Below are 17,270 nucleotides of genomic sequence, written 5' to 3' on the forward strand. Positions count from 1 at the left end.
AAATCTTCTCCCCCCACACAAACCTTTATGCTGAGGAAGGCTCGAGTTCTCTTAATACTTTCACTGCACTTAACCTAAGCTATCTGTCAGATAAGGCCATTGAATTTATGTGGTTGTCAACCCTCAGACATAGTGACTGCATGACACCATGACCATTGTATGCGACTGATTGACTGTCTGTTTTTGTAGCTTGACCTACAGGGAGGACCCAGGTTTGCAAGGTTCGTTTGTCATGACCTTTGCATGTGCGGTTATCTCACACGAATACATATTCAGAGGCGCAGTCAAACAAACAAAAACTTGCATAGGAAACCTTGCTCTGACATTGCACTGAAGACTATTCATTGTAGACAGCCTAAACAATCCCCTAATCTGCACCCAGTTTTCATTCACACTTTACTCTTAATCCCACTCTTACCCACTTGCCTCATAAATATAATTTTCTTCATTAGGACTACAGTTTGCTTCCCAATAGGACACCAGTAGGTGTCAGTAAAGCTGGTGATTGCACTATAAGAAGTACCAAAGAGAAAACAAAGTACACACCCACAAACATTTAAAAGTAATAAATCTAGTGGTAGCGTACAGTCATGTGAAAAAATATTCAGAACTAAAGTTTTACATGTCAGGTCATAGCTGAAAACATTTTTTCCTTTCCAGGTTTTATAATTTGGGAAATATTATACTATGTTATCATCTATTTAACAAAAAATAAGACAATAAAGCCATTGTGTGTGGAAAAACTAAGTACACTCCATAATTCAGAAGAACCACCTTTAGCAGCAACAACTTAATGTAATCATTTTCAGTCAGTCTCTCACATCACTGTGGAGGAATTTTGGTTCACTCTTCTTCTTATTGTTGCTTCTGTTCATTAATTTCATTCCATTTCAACACCTTGATTTACTTTCTTTTTTCTAGAGAGGACTTTCACGATCGACTCAATGACTGTAAGACGCCCAGGTCCTGTGGCTGCAAATCAAGCACAAGTTATCCCCCCTCCACCACTGTGCCTGACAGTTGGTATGGGGTGTGTGCACTAATATTCATAATTTTTGTTGCTGTGCATCATCTCCACTTTGATCTTGTCTGTGTAAAACAACTTTGCTCCAGAATTCTTTTCCAAAGGCTATTTTTGTGTTGCCTTTTAGAGAGAAGAGTCTTTCTCATGGTAACAGTTTAAAACATGCCGTTCAGTATTTTTCTAATCGTACCATCTTGAACTTAAACATTTGACACGCTAATTGACGAGGGTGTGATGCAGCTCTTGGACTTTTTCGCAGTTTCTCAGAGCGTTGCACAGTCCGACCTTAGGGTGAACTTGCTGAAATGGCCACTCCTGGAAAGATTGGCAACTCTCTTGAATGTTTTCCGCATCTTTGGCCTCGTAACCCTTCCCAGGTTGATGGGCAGCAACAATTGCTTCTCTAAGATCTTGCAGATGTCTTTCCTCCTTGGCATTGTGTTAACACACACCTGCATGCTCCAGACCATCAAACTGCTTTTATAGAGGTGCACACACCTGCTGATAACCAGATAATAAAGTGCATTTGATTTGGATTGATTTGATTACTTATCTTCTTAATTCCAACAGAAGCAGAAATGGTACTTAGTTTTTAACAAACTGCTTCTGCATTTTGCTTAATTATTTGTTACATATTTGATGACACATTCATGAGATCAGCTCAGGTTTTATTTACCTAACTATAACATCTGGTATGGACCAGATGATTCTTTATTATATCCTGATTCATAAAAGTTCAAAACTGAAAGGGGGAGGGCTATCTTTTTCACATCACTCAAACACTGGTGGTTACTCACTTTGTACTTGTTATATTCATTAGTGATGGCAAAGTTATCCAATTAAAACACATGTAAAGTGTTTAGTATAGAGATTTCTTTCCTCTAATGTGATCCACGCATGTATGTTTTCAAAAGTTTTCACCGAAGCTTTGAGGCCATCACTATTATGATACCAAGCTTGCCATCTAGTGTTTGTAGATTCAGAACTGCAGCTTTTGAGCTTTTTATGGGATCTGTATTGAACAGCTGTAGGGTAGCTGGCAAGAGGTGTCCAGGTTCTGGTTTAAGTTTCATGTTAAGCTACTGTTTTGCACTAACACTCAGAGCAACATGCAATATACAACATAATGACACACAACTGTAACATCTGAAAACAATATAAGAAGCAGGGTGAATAAGTTCAAGACAAAATATTCACAATTAATTCTCTATTGAAGATGGAAGTACCAAAAGTATCTTCCATCCAATTAAACAAAGCACCTGTTACAATTAGAAATATATTTAGCTTTTCTTTTTTTTTTCCTGTAGAGCTTACTTTGCTTATATTCAATTAGAGAATAATGCAAAGGAAATGATCCTACGACACACAAGCTGTAAACTTTAATTACACGCAAAAGAAGTCAAAGGTTTAAGGTGTGTGAATACTGTATTTGCTTTTTGAGTAACACCAACAGTTCTCTTTCCCATCTCTGCTTTTGCTAATTAACAAAACATTGTATTGGCCCAACATGGAAACTACTTTGCCTTAGAGCATATAAAATAAGCAATTCATAAAACCCAGACATGCATTTCCTTTAAAACACAAAAGATTAGGACTATTAACTACTGATGTACTTAGAAAAGCAGAATGTGGCGTCCCTAAAAAGAGGTTCATTTTCATGTTCGGCTTGTCAAGCAAATGTCAGCAGGACATGTTTTAATTTAAGCATAATGACCACTTTTAAAGTGAAATGTTCAGAAGAACAAAAATAAGTTTTTATTTTTTTTACAAAATATGCCATGCATTGAGCAAGAAAGGGCAAAATTTACCAACAGCATTTACATTTCATGATACTGTCACTGATGTCAAGCCTGGTTTCTCACTGGAGATGACTTCCATCTGTGTGTTCGCTCTGCATACTTCTGTAGGTTGGTATGCATTCCCCCTACTCACAGTAATATGATAAAACAGAAGAATAAAGTAGGCTTTATCTCACTCTAAAGCATATCCACCCCCTTCTGCCATATTGACATTGTAACTCAGACACATATCATGCAGTATGAAGATATAAAAAGAATACAAAACGATTATTCTATGAATCTGCTTTCCAGCTAATGGCTAACTCATGAGTTCAATTGCTTTGACTCCTGATATATAACATTACTTAATAAGTGAACCAAACTTAACTGTCTTCTGCCAAAAGTGTGAGAACAGGACACATATGGAAGATAGAAATAAATCGCCTTCATTTGCTCTCCTGCCATCCATCCTTCAGTTTCAGTTCTTTATTAAATGTTTTAGTACAGTCAATACATGGAAACATTTGAGGAATGGAAACTAAAAGACTAAAAGATTTGGTTGAATTGATTTTTTTTGCTTCATAATGTATATAATTTTCAAAAATGCTTTGCATAAATTAATGAACTTCACAGTGATAGAGTTCTAAGGACAATCATTTTTGATCAGCTTGATTTATAAAATAACAACAAAACACAGTAAACTTGTGAAGTCTTCATCCAATCAAACTAGAAAAAGAAACGCAGTGACTCCAAGAAACAGGCAACTTAAGCTGAAGGTTGCTCCGCTAACTGTTTTAGATAACAGTGGCGGGTTCACTGTGATTGTGATTCCCGGCCAACAGAGTGCACAGTATTCACCACAGAAGAAGCAGGAGTCCGTGTTGCGAAGAATGTCTGAGTTGTATGAGCGTGTTGCTTTCCTCGCTGAAAATATCATAATGACATTGCTGCGTCAAACTCTGCGTCTATCACAGTCTACAACAAACTTTGATAGCATCACAGCCAAAGGAACATTCTGTGTTTCAGGTTTAGGTTTGAGATAACAAAATGATTTAACATAAATGCATAGTGTCCCCCAAAAAAGTTACATAAGTTTTTGCAATTGTACTCACTTGGTTCATAGTAGTCATAAACCTGCACCATGGCATCCTTTACACTGGCCACCTTGTAATGTCTGACCATAGGGAGTTGGATGCAAACCTCTGTCTTGGTGAGCTGCAAATGATGTCAGAAAATATGAGTTATATAATACAAGAATTGTTGCTCACAGCGTTAAAAGTTATTTGACTTTTTAAATATATTTTGAGCATGTATTCACAGATTAACCACACACTAAAACTACTATTACGTAAATAGCACTGACTAATTACTATGCAGGAAGCATATTTTTGAAGTTAATGTGCTGGATGCAGGAAAAAGGATAAACATGAAGAATTCTGTGACTTTGATCAGGTGATGGATACAAAACTGGGTCAGAGCATCTGTAAAACTGATTGTGTGTTCTCTGTGCAACCAAATGTGGTCCAGAGATGAGCAATCAGTGACCCGAAGTGGGTCATGGGTGCCTTAGATTCATTTACAGAGACAGGCTCCACCTGCACAAACTGCTGAAAAAGTTTTATTCTGGCTTTAGAAATATGTCAAAAAACTCCCGTGGTACTGCAGCTGGAGGAGTTTGCATGGAAACAGGATGCACCATGAAAGAAGGCTAGCCAGCAGAGTCAATGTGATGCTCTGGACAAAGCTCTGCTGCTAAACCTTGGGTTCTTGGCTATGCTTCTCTGACATATACTGTACTACCTTTCTAAGCAATATTGTTGACCACGATAGGAATAGGAACTTCCCTGGTTTCAGTGGGATAAGGACTAATTGATGATGGAATTTATAAGTATGACAAAGAATTAAAGATGATCGCTTGGCATCAAATCAGAAAAAAGCTTCTCTGGGATGCCCTTTAAAAACAAGTCTCATAAATGGCGACTCCATTTAGTCATTTTTGGTACTCCTAAAAATCTGCTGCTAAGGTCTCTGAGGTTGTTACTACAGGAAGTCTTATGTGGAATCCATTCTTCAGCAAATCGCAGCTGTTTTGATAACACAAGCGGGAGCCAGTGCACACAAAATGATGTAAGGGATTTTCAAGTTGTAGATTCTTATTCATATCTTTTAAAGAAAACTGCTGTTTTTTATCTGGTGGTGAGGTTTGGATTAAAGTAAAACTTTAAATAATAGAAAGTATAGAAAGAGCAACAAACTTCAGGGTTGGTAAGACATTCCTGCTTAGATGGCTACTTTTGTGGGTCTAAAGGGATGATGCTGGTTGTTTTTAGCATAGACTATTTAAACAATCAACAAAGCTATTCAGGCAACACACGCCGGTTTGTGCTCTACCACTTCAAAGCCTTGGGTATAGCATTGCAGCCACTGCCATTTAGTTTTTTTGGAAACCAGAAGTCATGAATGATGGGTGAAACCATGAAAAGTGTAAATGCCCCTTAGTATTTCTATCTTTATCATCTGCTTTTCTCTGAAGGATAACATACATTACAAACTGTATATAATGGTACATTGAAAAAGACTTCAGACTAAAGATGAAGATAACTGATCAGATAATAAAGGGTTTTGTATAATTCACCAACCACAGGACTCACGCAGTGCTGGAAATTAGAACGAGAACAGATCTAAGACACTTTCACACTGACTTTATTTTTCAGACCTCATCCTATGTCTATCTTTCATATTCAGTCTATTTTTGAGATAGCAAATGCTTTAGAATGAGACTAAAAAAACACATAAAGGTAAGGAAAGACAAACACTCACTGAATCCAGGTACAAGATGACTTTCTCTGGAGTTCTCTCCACCTTCTTAATGAAATTTGCCTGGACAGCAACTCCAGGAAAAAGAGAAAAACCGCTCAGAATGCTCACATCCAGTATCACCATACCTGTATGAGCCACTGCCTGATTTTCCTTTAGACTAAAGAGAGCAAACACAAAACATCATGACTCTACACACATGCAATCCAACACGATGAGATTATCATCCATCCATCCATCCATTATCTATACCGCTGAATCCGTCGATCGGGTCGCGGGATGAGATTATCAATACATTTTAAATAAGAGTTTATTTTAAATTGACATTTCCGCTTTGTTGTTCTTACCTGGTACATACAGACAGCGTCATGTGACTGCTGTCACTGTCCACGGTAAGATCAACCTTTAATAAGAACGTTTCCCCGTCAGAGGCCTGCTCGAGGTTCTGCGAAGATGCTTCGCTCTCCACATTGTAAAAAACGTTCAGCTGAATGAAATCATGGAGATTATTTAAATGTGATAAAGAGCTGAAATCAACAGTTTTTTTGCACTCAATCTGAATGTTTGCTGACTTCGTTTCAGCAAATTGTTCAAATGTGCAAAGTTACACAGGGCTTAAAAACACAAAGTTTAAAATAAGAGCGTTTAAAAAAAAAAAAAATAAGCTTGTTAAGCTGAATACTGTGAAAAAAAAAATACTCTTGTCACTGTTCTCTTGAGTGATGTTAAAATAGATACACTGAAAGCAGATAAATAAAGTCCGCATTCCAGATGTTTACTTCCAGGAGTCCACTATCATAATATATTGGCATCTGCTGCTTTGATTTAGCATTTATAATGTGGGTCATTGTTCTGGGAGAAGCTATCATGCACAGCTGCTGCCATCAATGTATCCAGGTCATGCTCCAGTGGTTAAAGCTCTTAACTGTCTGTTGAGCAAAACATGATTAAGGTACGAAACATTACAGCTGTTCAGGGGAAAGTGGAAATAGTATCATCTGCATCTTAAAGTTAACCCATGTTATGTCAAAGCCATTTTAAAAGCACAGAAAAACTGATATATATTATTTAACTTTACCTGAAATATGGCAAATCCTCTTCCTTCTGTATATATATTTAGAGGTAAATCTTTATCAGCATTGATCTAAGAAATAAAAAAATGAGGTGATTACAGTGTATCATTTATACCTCTGTAGGGATTTTATTCAGTTAATACAGCACATATAAAGCATTGATCTAATCAATTAATGAATAAACAGTGAGTTTCCACTGAAAAGTATTCCTCTGCTACCTCTTGGCTTTGATAGATCCGATAGTTAGTGGAGTTGATTTGAAAGAGTGACACAAATGAAGATGTCGGCGCAGATATATTTAACCTGAGGTCAATGGCATTGGCTCCACTGAATGCAGCATAGTAAGCCAGAGCTTGGAGGGCAACTACAGTGTCCTGCAGAAAAACAGAGGCAAAACACATCTGGATTATATCAACATTTATATTATGAAATTTTGCACAAAGTTGGGGGATATTCTGTCAATATGATACCAAGTTGGGGTTGAGACAAATTTACTATGCAAGCAAATGTCTCCAGTTTTTATATAGTTCGTATTCAATGTTCTGCTTTATAGTGCAAAGATCAGTTCCTCAAAAACTAACAAAAGGTCTAGTCTCACCTGAGTGGTCCTAAAGCTCCCAAGATGGTTCCTCTGAGTACAAAGCCACTTCATAAGTGCAATGCCTTCAATAAAGCTGCCACGCTTAAATAAAGCCAACAGCACATAGGAGGCCATCTCAATCTGTGTCGAGTGTGGTTGCCAGTCATGTGACCTCAGACCAGCAGAGGATGTCCACATCATGACTCCATCTTTAGAAAATAAAAGACAGATTTAATCAACCAATGAGGTTGATTGCATATTGTCCACATGGGTAAAAGTACATTCTGACATTAGGTTCTAACCGCCAACATTGTGTAGAAATCTTGTTTTTGTTTGAGTATCTGCAGCTGAAGGATAAAAATGGGCTGCAACATTTAGTTCAAATGGGTTGAAAAGGTGAAAACTCTCGTGAAATTTTTTTTCTTTTTAATGTTTCTTTTTCAAAAAATGGTTGAACTACCACTTCATGGTAAAAGATGGCTCAAGAAGGCTTTCTTCCATTTTCCACAAGATAGAATAGTCACAAAAAATGTGCTCTATCAAACGGACATTGAAGGCTTAAAATGATTGGTCTTTGGGGCTTATATACAGCTACAACATCAGCTTTTATCTTGAACGCAAACCTTTTCGACTCCTTGTGGTAGAAAGCTATGGGAAGGCCCACTAAAACCAACATTTGAAAGTAAAAGTTATGAAAGATATTCTGGCATCTTGTGAGTTTTAGCCACAAAGTTTTTATATTTCGGATTTCATTAAAACACGACATGAAAATTCTGGTAAATTTCAGTTTAAGCTGGTGTTAAAATAATCACTAAATTCTTTGAACCAAGCTATAACATAATATATCATGCATGCTTGTGTATGCCTAATGTAATATCTTATTACATTTGGCATGTATACATATAACATTAAATGAAATGAGATTGAATAAAAAAGTAGAACAACAGAAAACGTTTCACCTGTGTAGTCAGCTCTCTTGATGAGCTCAGTGAGCGCCTTCCCAGCCACAGGACTGTTTCCCAGAGCTAAAGCATAAGCCACTAAACAAAGGCTGTAGTTACTGACAACACCACTGGACACTTTGCTCTCCAGGTACCTCAGGGCCTGAGACACATTGTCTTCATGCATTTCCTTTAAACAGAGAAACCAGACAAAAGCTCATTGTGTGGCTCAATGTGTTCTAAAGAGTCAAATCTACATTTCCCAGTTGGCATAACTACAAAAGAATTTTAGATCAATTACAAAGTGTAATCAGCTCTTTTTACTGACACACATTGTGCTCCTAACTCACTGCATAGGTATCGTCCTCCAGAAATGCCAGTAGCACGTAAGCAGTGAGAGCCACTGGGCCATCATCCAGCCCTCCCTGCATCTCAGTGTGGATTAGCCTGCCGCCTTCGATGAAGTCCCCCTGAGGCCTTTGATGTTTCAGGAGCCAAGTCATGGCTCTGGTTAGGAGCGTCTGGTTTACCTGCATGTAGGGTTGAGCCTGAATGAAGCACCGGAGCACAAAGGCTGTCAGCCTGGCTCCAAACATAGGAAGAGGGGAGGAGAGAAGAAGAGTCAGAGGCAAAGATGAATCTACACTGAAGACTCGATGCATGAACCCACCATGACCTACCATGTGCTGCCAGAGGTGTCGCTCGATCCAAAAGCACTGAAGGAACCGTCATCTCGTTGGTAGGACAATTGTTTTTGATATCCTACAGCATAAAATACAACTTAATATAAAATCTTAAATTAACTGTGTCATGACACTGAAAATATTAATAAATGCCTAAAAAGAATGAAAGAACCATAAATCAAATCCTGGAGATTATCATTCCATATATGTTATGTCACATAAAGAACTCAAAATAACTGTTATATAAAACGCTGCGCATATAAAATAGTCGGTGACTGAAGCCAGCTTACCTTTTGTCAGATATTCCAAAGCTTTGCTCCTGATCTCTTTGTCATCCTGGGTTGACTTGTCCAGGTACTGGAGAACATAGACACTTGGAGCAAAGTGGATCATGTTCTGCTCCCCACACCCAGTCGGCATCTGAACCAGTGAATCCAAGTTGTTGATGGACATAGCCAAAATATCACCTGTATAAAGCATTAGTTGTCTTAAGTTGAAAGGATTTGACTGTTGCACAACATGTTCTCTATCAGGAGAGCACCGCAGACAGGACAGACCTTACTATCTCTAAAAGATTGTCAAAATAACCACTTGGAAAGTGACATCACTGGTTTGTTAATTAAGAAATAAAACAAAGGGAAGCCAAACAGCTTAGCCGGATTTCAAAGTCTGCCTTCCATTATTTTTCCTGTTTCACGTCTACCCTACCTTTTTCCCCTACCCTACCATTTTTCAACATTCAGTATACCCAGGGCTATTGTCGTCACTCAAAAGAGAAGAATTAACACAACAGGGAGAGCAAATGGCCAACGTACCACCCAATGCTACATAGGCTCTCTGGCTGCCTGGAACCACATGTGGTGGAAAAGAGAAGGAGACCGATCTGGTATTGTTGAGCTTCTCTGGTGCCAGCTCCAGGAACACAGTCTGCGAGAAGGACTGTTCAACTCCCTCAGGCTGCAGGAACATGGAAGTAGTTCACTGTTACTACAGGATTAACTAAATGTCACGTAGCAAGTGGAATTTTTAGTGCATTAAGTATAAATACACATTTAGATTCCTCACAATCCTATTATATCCAACCCCAAATTAGTTAGACTTCATAGACTTCATGCACTACATGAATCGATATGATCGTTTCTTTTTTATATGTCATACCTTCACCATTACTCTCCGAACAAGGCCGCCTGTGGCCTTCTTAGATACAGCATCCACTGATATTTCCATCTCGCCCAGAGCCAAAGACCTTATAGGGAACAGGGCTGAGGCAGACATGTGTCTCTTTAAGCTGAGTTTCTTGGCATTTATCACAGACCCATCCCCTCGGTCCATCATAACAAACTTGAAGGCTTCACTTTGTGCTATTATCACAATGACCTACAGAGAGAAACATACTGTAATGGAACAAAGCGTGGACTTTTAACAGTAAGAACAGAGATAGAAGTAAATGATCTAACAGTGAGACTCTTGGATCGACGTCTAAAAAGAGAGCCGGATAATTGACTTGTTCCAGTTTCATTTTAGCTATCTCACATACCTCAATGTCCTGCTCTAAATGGTTAATGACGTTTACTTCCAGCACAATTTCCTCTCCTCTGATAAGGTGTGGAGGGACATCAAGAGACAATGAAAAATCTTTGGATACAGTCAACTGTCAATGAGAATGGAACCAGATTAGTGGAGAAAATCTACTTTTAATGGCACAGCACTCGAGAAACACCACAGTCTTATAGAGGTGAGGTTTTATTACCTTTTGTGGCACAGGAGTGAAGCCCAAACCCAGGTTCTCTGACATCACCAGTGCCACAGCTCTCAGGGACATTACGCCATCAGGCACAGTTATTTTTCCACTGGTCCATATCTTATCACTGAAAGATTTCGATAGGAAAAAACATCTTTCGATCTCAACAACCACCTGCATTGAACTGATATGGATCATTTAAAATATCACTCTTTCCCAGCATGTGCAACTTTTAACCCTCACCTCACATTGGTGTCGAACCACAGGAGGGATTCACTGGTATCCATCCAGTGGCTCAAGTATTTCTCCACAATTAGATAATCTCCTCGCTTTTCTGGAAGATTTTCACCTTGTGAAAGCCATCCAAAAAAGATTAAATTTTAATGGGTTTACATATGAAGACATTTTGAAATGATTGAGTGAAGACAACATTCTAAATGAACACTAGAGGGAATTTCCAACGAGAGCAAATTTTACCATTTTTAGGTCCATTTTTCTGATTTTCCGTATACAATCCTGTATTGGTCAGCATTTTGAGATTAAATACCTGCATTGTGAAAATAAAAAACATGTAATATTGTATCAGCATGTTTTTAGACGTGTAGAAAAAGAGATCCACTTTCAGATGTCGCTTTGGTGTCAATACCCATGAAAAAGAGGTCAGGTGATGTAACCTGTAAAATAGTCTCAGCTCTGTCGATGCCTGAGGAGGCTCAGTTTTTAAATAATCTTTTATACTACACATAATACAGGCCACCAGATATTTGGAGAAGGAAAAATATGGTGAACCTTTGTTTCCTCCTTTTTACAGCCATCATATCCCTCAGGTCCTGCAATCAAAAACTGTAACATTTCCAGCTCCGAGAGAAGGAAAACACCTCTGAACAAAGCAAGCAGATATGTTACATCTAGAGCAGCCGGTTCAATGGCCACACTCTGAATACTCACATTATCTTACTATGAAAAGAGCCTAAAGGGATTACGATGACTTGAGAGATTTCTTTGTTATAAAAGCAACAAAAGGGCCATGTGTCGAAACAGGTGAGTTTCTGATAAAGGTCAGCAGAAGTTTCTGTTTCAGAGCTTAATTTTTAACGCTTTTGCTTGCTGATATAAACAGTATCTACTCGAGGCCGGCATGTCACTTCAGAGTTCTGATCAAGTGATTCTAAATCCCATTTTAAACTAATATTAACATTTTGGACTGTAAACAAGAGTCGACCTTTAGGGCTTTTCTAATCCACAGAGTTGTTATACCTGCTCCACTTTAAAGTCCAGATCAGACTGGGGGTCATCATCATGTGTCCCCATTACCATGATTCCTACTTGGAATCTGGATTCAGGAGCAGCCACGGTGAGTGACACCTGCTCACCGGGCTTGGCCCTCTCACTGCTCCAGTTCAGAGTTACCTGTGGAGTTTAGGCAAACAAACTATCACCAGAGAAGCCAGCAAGATCACTGTATGGAACTATTAGAACGATACAATATAATTCACATGATAAAACAATGAGTTACCATACATGGTTGTGCTGATGGATAGGTATGTGCGCTGTGTCAGTGGTAACCTCTCCGTTAGAAAGGATGCAGTAAACGGTGACAGAGGCCTTGGGAGACCAGGACAGCGCCGGTGTCAGGGACAAAGAGGAGGAGTTTTTTGTTCCGGCAGCCACCACCTGACCTTTAGAGCTCACCTACAAATACAAAAAAAAAACAAATAAATAGGAGAAGATTTATACTTTTTGCATCCAGATGAAAACTTCCTTGCATATTGTGGCAAAAGTGCATAAAAATGTGTTGACCGTTAAAACAAAAAACTCAATTTAATAAAATAAAATGAAAACAAAAATCCATCTTAAAACTTTTCTTCTCTTCCAGAAAAATATGTCTCAGCTCCACATGGTTGATGTACTGGCTAGGCTTCTAGAATTAGGAAGAATATGTTTATATCTATAGAGTCACTATATCATTAATTGTCATGTAGAAATGTGTTATATGAATAAATTTACGACTGCCAAGACTCATTTTACATTATGGTCTTATGTTCTTATGGTCAAAGAGATATTGCATCTTGGTAATGGAACTATCATAGTTTTATATTTCCACAACATGATTATGTTGGGCGGCCTGTCCAGGGTGTACCCCGCCTCTCGCCCATTGACTGCTGGGATAGGCTCCAGCCCACCCGCGACCCGATCGACGGATTCAGCGGTATAGATAATGGATGGATGGATGGATGGATGATTATGTTGGCCAAAAGAATTTACAGTTATTGTATTATGGCGATATCTACACAAGATTTGAAAATCTTTGCCTCTGACTTTTCTTCTCTCCTTCTCTTTTGCAGTGTGTGATGCCAGGCTAAAAAATAACGCTATCATTCAACTAACCGTTTCTCTCAGTATTTTGTATATTTCCTCTTTTTTTTTTAAGCAAATTAATTATGCACAATAGTACAATTACTCTTACAACTAGATAAAATGATCGAAATCCACAGACCAAACATCTTCCTACTAGTTTTTTTCACAGTATCTATTCAAAACCAGGTTTTCCCATACAGCGGTGGGCGTATTAAGCAATTTACAACAAACTGTTCATGTATATGGACAATTAGGGACATTTAAGAACACCCTACTTAGACTACAGGCCTTGCTGTTGTTTTTCCACTACCTTTTATCTGTAAAATACATTCAAAATGCTGCATTTGGGTTACGGTTAGTTTTTAAATCAGCTTGAAATGATTATCACCTTTATTTCTCCTCCATAGAAAACACACTCTCTCCCAGGTACATTATGTGGACACAGTATTTCATTGTTGTGGGAAAGAAAATTGGTAATTGTCTGATGAACTGCATGCATTATTTGATGGATTTCAACTTTCATACCACAAAGTGAAGTGTCACTGGTTTGAAGGTGCTCTCCAAATTAAGTTGAAGCGGAAATCCAATCTGAAAGTTTAAGATAATATGTGTATTATCCTTGTTTTCCATACAGACATTAATGGTACAAAATGTGTTTCGAGCTACCTGTGCAGGTAATGTGTTGACTGGGGAGAGCTGAATATAGGAGCCACTCGGAGATGAGTAGTTAGTGTAGACCCTCAGGGTCTCCTCGCTGGACTGGAATCTGGCCTGAATTTACAAGCAAAAAAATTCAGTTGGGGCTCTGTAAATTATGTCCTTAGTCCTTATGCGTTCTTTCAAAATCAGAAAAAACACAATCTTACACTTCAGATTACATAATGTAAATTTCCTTCTGTTATTATTCTTAACATTAATGTATGTAATCTTTATGTACTGAAACTGCTCATCTTATATGCGATGAAACTGCTGAAAAGAGCTTTCCCAGAGGAAAAGCTTCCAGGAACTGTGACTCAGAATACTCACTTGAACAAAAAGCATTACTATTTGATCCTGTAATTTAAACTTAATGTGGACATTTCCATCCTCGGGCACAGGAAATGTAAGAGTAGTAGCTTCCATATCATTCAAAGAGACTCCCTGAGTGACTTCAACCACTGCAGAGTGCGTGAGCTCCAACAAGCTGAGAGGCTTTCTATCATATCTTGTGATCTTAAGCTGTGGAATGCAAGAAGGACAGGAATATCTCAGGAATGATAGTTTTGATTATCTGTAAAATAAACATAGTTCTAAAAAAAATTCAATCACTTTTGCAGAGAAGTGCAAGGATGGCTTTAGTGATGGTGGATAGTCGAGGAACATCATCTGATATGTGTTCTGCATGAGATTGACTTCAACAGTTTTGTTGACTTTAAATCCTAAAGAGACAGCAAAACAGAATTCTGCAGCTTAGCATCGCAACTGAAATAAATATTATACATGAGCCAAAACTGGATTAAAACAGATATATACCTGTGGAGCTGTCATTAACACAGGCAGCAATGTGCACTGCAATATGACCATTGCTGCTAAAATCTGATGGAAAGGTTAGAGCTTGAATCTGTTCTTTGCTGAAGAGAAACTGTGTTGACCCATAGATCTGAAAGAGATTAAATTACTTCATTAAATAACTTGATGTAAGATCCATCCTAATTGGATTCCAGTTTATGTTTATTGATGAATAGATGAGCAGCAGAGACACTAAAACCTTACCTCTTTAGTTTGAGTAAGCAGGAAAAGAGAGGCTATTTTGTTTGGAGGAGCCTTCAAAGTGACATTAACAACTAATGTTCCATGTACAGGTTGTCCGCTGGGGTAACTAGAGGGAAAAACATACTAAAGTATGACTATATACTTGATTAAAACATCTTCAAGTGTAATATTATTCAAACTGAACTCACAGTGCTCTCACTGATCCTGAAATGTTATCTCCAAAGAGGAACTGTGAAGAAGTCTTTACCAGTACTCCAAATTGAAGATGCTCTGCAAAAGCAAGTGGTAAAATTACCAGGAACAATTGTTTTCTTTTACCTCTGTCACTGTCTTTGTTTAAGGTGTGTGCACATTCATTTGTTAATTAGAAGCGATCGTAACACAGAGTGCTGTGGAAGCTGATGTCTGTCCCTGTACAACATTTTGTGTCAATTCATCCAAAAGATCTACTGTAGATCTTGTTATATCATGTCGTCATACTGAAATGTCTCGAGTATGATGTTCAGAGGCTGTTTTCAGTAATTTAGAGTCTCTTTAGTCATTTTGAGGATGTCTTTTTAAAGGCTCCCACTTCCAATCCATTTTCTAAAGCACAACTTGGAAAAACACATTTTTGAATGTGCGGACAGAAACGGAGCTATTGTTTTGATTCTTCTTCCTTCTTTGAGGTTTGACTAACAACAAATATTAATCAGTTCAAACAGAAACCCTGGACCCTTGGGCCCATGGGCCTCCTCCTAGTAGGCCCCTACAGAAATCCTCCCATGACAAGTGTTGCTAAAGAAAAAGTCCTGCACCATATCTGTTGTAAATAAATCTGATCGTTATCATGATGATTCACTCTGAACACCGGACATCATCTGCTTTGTGGCTGTACAGGAAAAAAATCATCTGAGTCATCCTCTGGGGACCATGAATCTTCCAAATCCATTTAAAAAAAAAAAAAAATGGCTGAAAATGTAACAATAAATTGGTAGAAATGTTACCGATATGCTCCACAATGAATGCTTTCTCATCAGTCACGCCCTATAAAGAGGAAGGTGGAGGAAAAAAATGGGATGTTTCCTGTTCAGTTCAAAATACAAAGGCCAAACAAAGGTGAACGCTTTACTGTTTTTCAACCTTACATTCACTGTTGCTGTGATCTCCCACCGCCCAAGAGGAGACATCTGGGTTAGAGTGAAGTCTTGCAAGACAATCCCCAGATTCCCTGTGGACACCCACCTGTCAACAATGCTCCCACTGGGATCCTGTGTGACAAAGGAACATCAGTCAAGCCTCCATTGGGACAACACACCTGATGAAATATCTTTTGATGTCCTCTGGCTTTGTTCTTCCAAACAGAAAGCAGAAACTTACACGTAGAGAAATGTCCAATCTGCCTTTGTAAGGAAGGTTATCCAGCTGAACAGAAACTACTCTGATTAAGACAGTGTCCCCCGGTTTGTAGCGTGATTTGTCCGTTTGAATGAAGGAGGTGACATTCCTGAGGTTGAAGGCGAGGGTGGTGGTGTTGGAGAAAATTAGGCTGCCCGTCTTGTAGGCCCTCACCGTCAAGTTTAAGAGGGAATTCTGCGATATAGAGCCGGGAATCTGGAGAGATTATTAGAAGCATTCTAGATTTCATTTCAGATTTACCCTAAAATCATTTCTAAGAATTATTATCTCACTTTTAATAACTTTCTAAATTAATAAAGATGGAGGAAAAGGAAAATATACTCACAGGAGGAAGCGTAAGGACTCTGGTCAAACCTTAAAAAAACAAAAGATGTTTTAGCCATCTACAAAGTCAAAACAAGCTTACAATAAATTCTTGAATAATTGTTGCATTACCTCCTTGGAAGTTTGCCGTTTGGGCTACTTTGGTGTTGCCATGTGTCAATTCAGCCGTCACTTGGCCAGGAAAGTCATCAAAAACAGTGATAGCCAGAGGAGTGGTTGTACCAGCATGTACCACCTCTGGACCTGAGATCAGAAACAATGTGGTACTAGAATAGAGTGAAGAAAGGAGCATTATTGACGAATTAAACTATCATGACTTAATTTGCTTTAAAGTGATTTTTTTAGGGTAAAAAAATGTATGACTGCATTCCCCACAAACCACACCACTTACTTGGATGAAGTCTGTGCTGAAACAGAAACAACACAAAACCCAACCAGGGTCCAGATCCTGTTCATTTTGTCCCGCTGCACTTTCAGTCACACGTCAGGCTTCACTTTCGGACCCCAAACTGAAAGCCACTGCTTCATGTATCTAAATCAGCCTGTCGTGCACGTGACAAAACTACCCCTCCCTGGAGAAGGGGATGCTCTCACATTATTATCACCTTTGCCCAGAGGGATGAGTCTCATCTGTCTATTCAGAGACAATTCCTAGCCCTATTAAAGTGTTACCGTATCCATGCTGAGAAACAAAAAACACGTCTTGGATGTCTGAGGGGACAGAACACTGCATGAAATATGCATTAAAAAAAAAATCCCCTGGGAGTTCAATTTATAATTCTATAATATTAAAAAAGATGC

General features: G+C 38.5%; 1 protein-coding gene across 1 annotated transcript; it reads right to left on the bottom strand.

The window, feature by feature from the left end:
- Positions 1-3,153: 3,153 nt before the first annotated feature.
- Positions 3,154-17,099, bottom strand: LOC142366678 (CD109 antigen-like). Its single transcript, XM_075448633.1, has 33 exons — positions 17,075-17,099; positions 16,861-16,876; positions 16,581-16,735; positions 16,471-16,499; positions 16,107-16,340; positions 15,875-15,997; positions 15,734-15,773; positions 14,936-15,017; positions 14,748-14,853; positions 14,508-14,634; positions 14,304-14,413; positions 14,022-14,213; positions 13,662-13,766; positions 13,521-13,583; positions 12,159-12,329; positions 11,895-12,047; positions 11,115-11,184; positions 10,881-10,986; positions 10,647-10,764; positions 10,434-10,547; positions 10,055-10,273; positions 9,712-9,853; positions 9,187-9,363; positions 8,894-8,975; positions 8,564-8,795; positions 8,232-8,403; positions 7,291-7,481; positions 6,911-7,066; positions 6,698-6,763; positions 5,967-6,106; positions 5,623-5,779; positions 3,915-4,017; positions 3,154-3,726 (listed from the first exon to the last, which is right to left on the bottom strand). The coding sequence occupies exons 1-33, from the start codon at positions 17,097-17,099 to the stop codon at positions 3,524-3,526; spliced, it is 4,179 nt and encodes a 1,392-aa protein (XP_075304748.1). The 3' UTR covers positions 3,154-3,523.
- Positions 17,100-17,270: the final 171 nt, after the last annotated feature.

Source organism: Odontesthes bonariensis, chromosome 17, assembly GCF_027942865.1.
Source record: "Odontesthes bonariensis isolate fOdoBon6 chromosome 17, fOdoBon6.hap1, whole genome shotgun sequence".
Lineage (NCBI taxonomy): Eukaryota > Metazoa > Chordata > Actinopteri > Atheriniformes > Atherinopsidae > Odontesthes > Odontesthes bonariensis.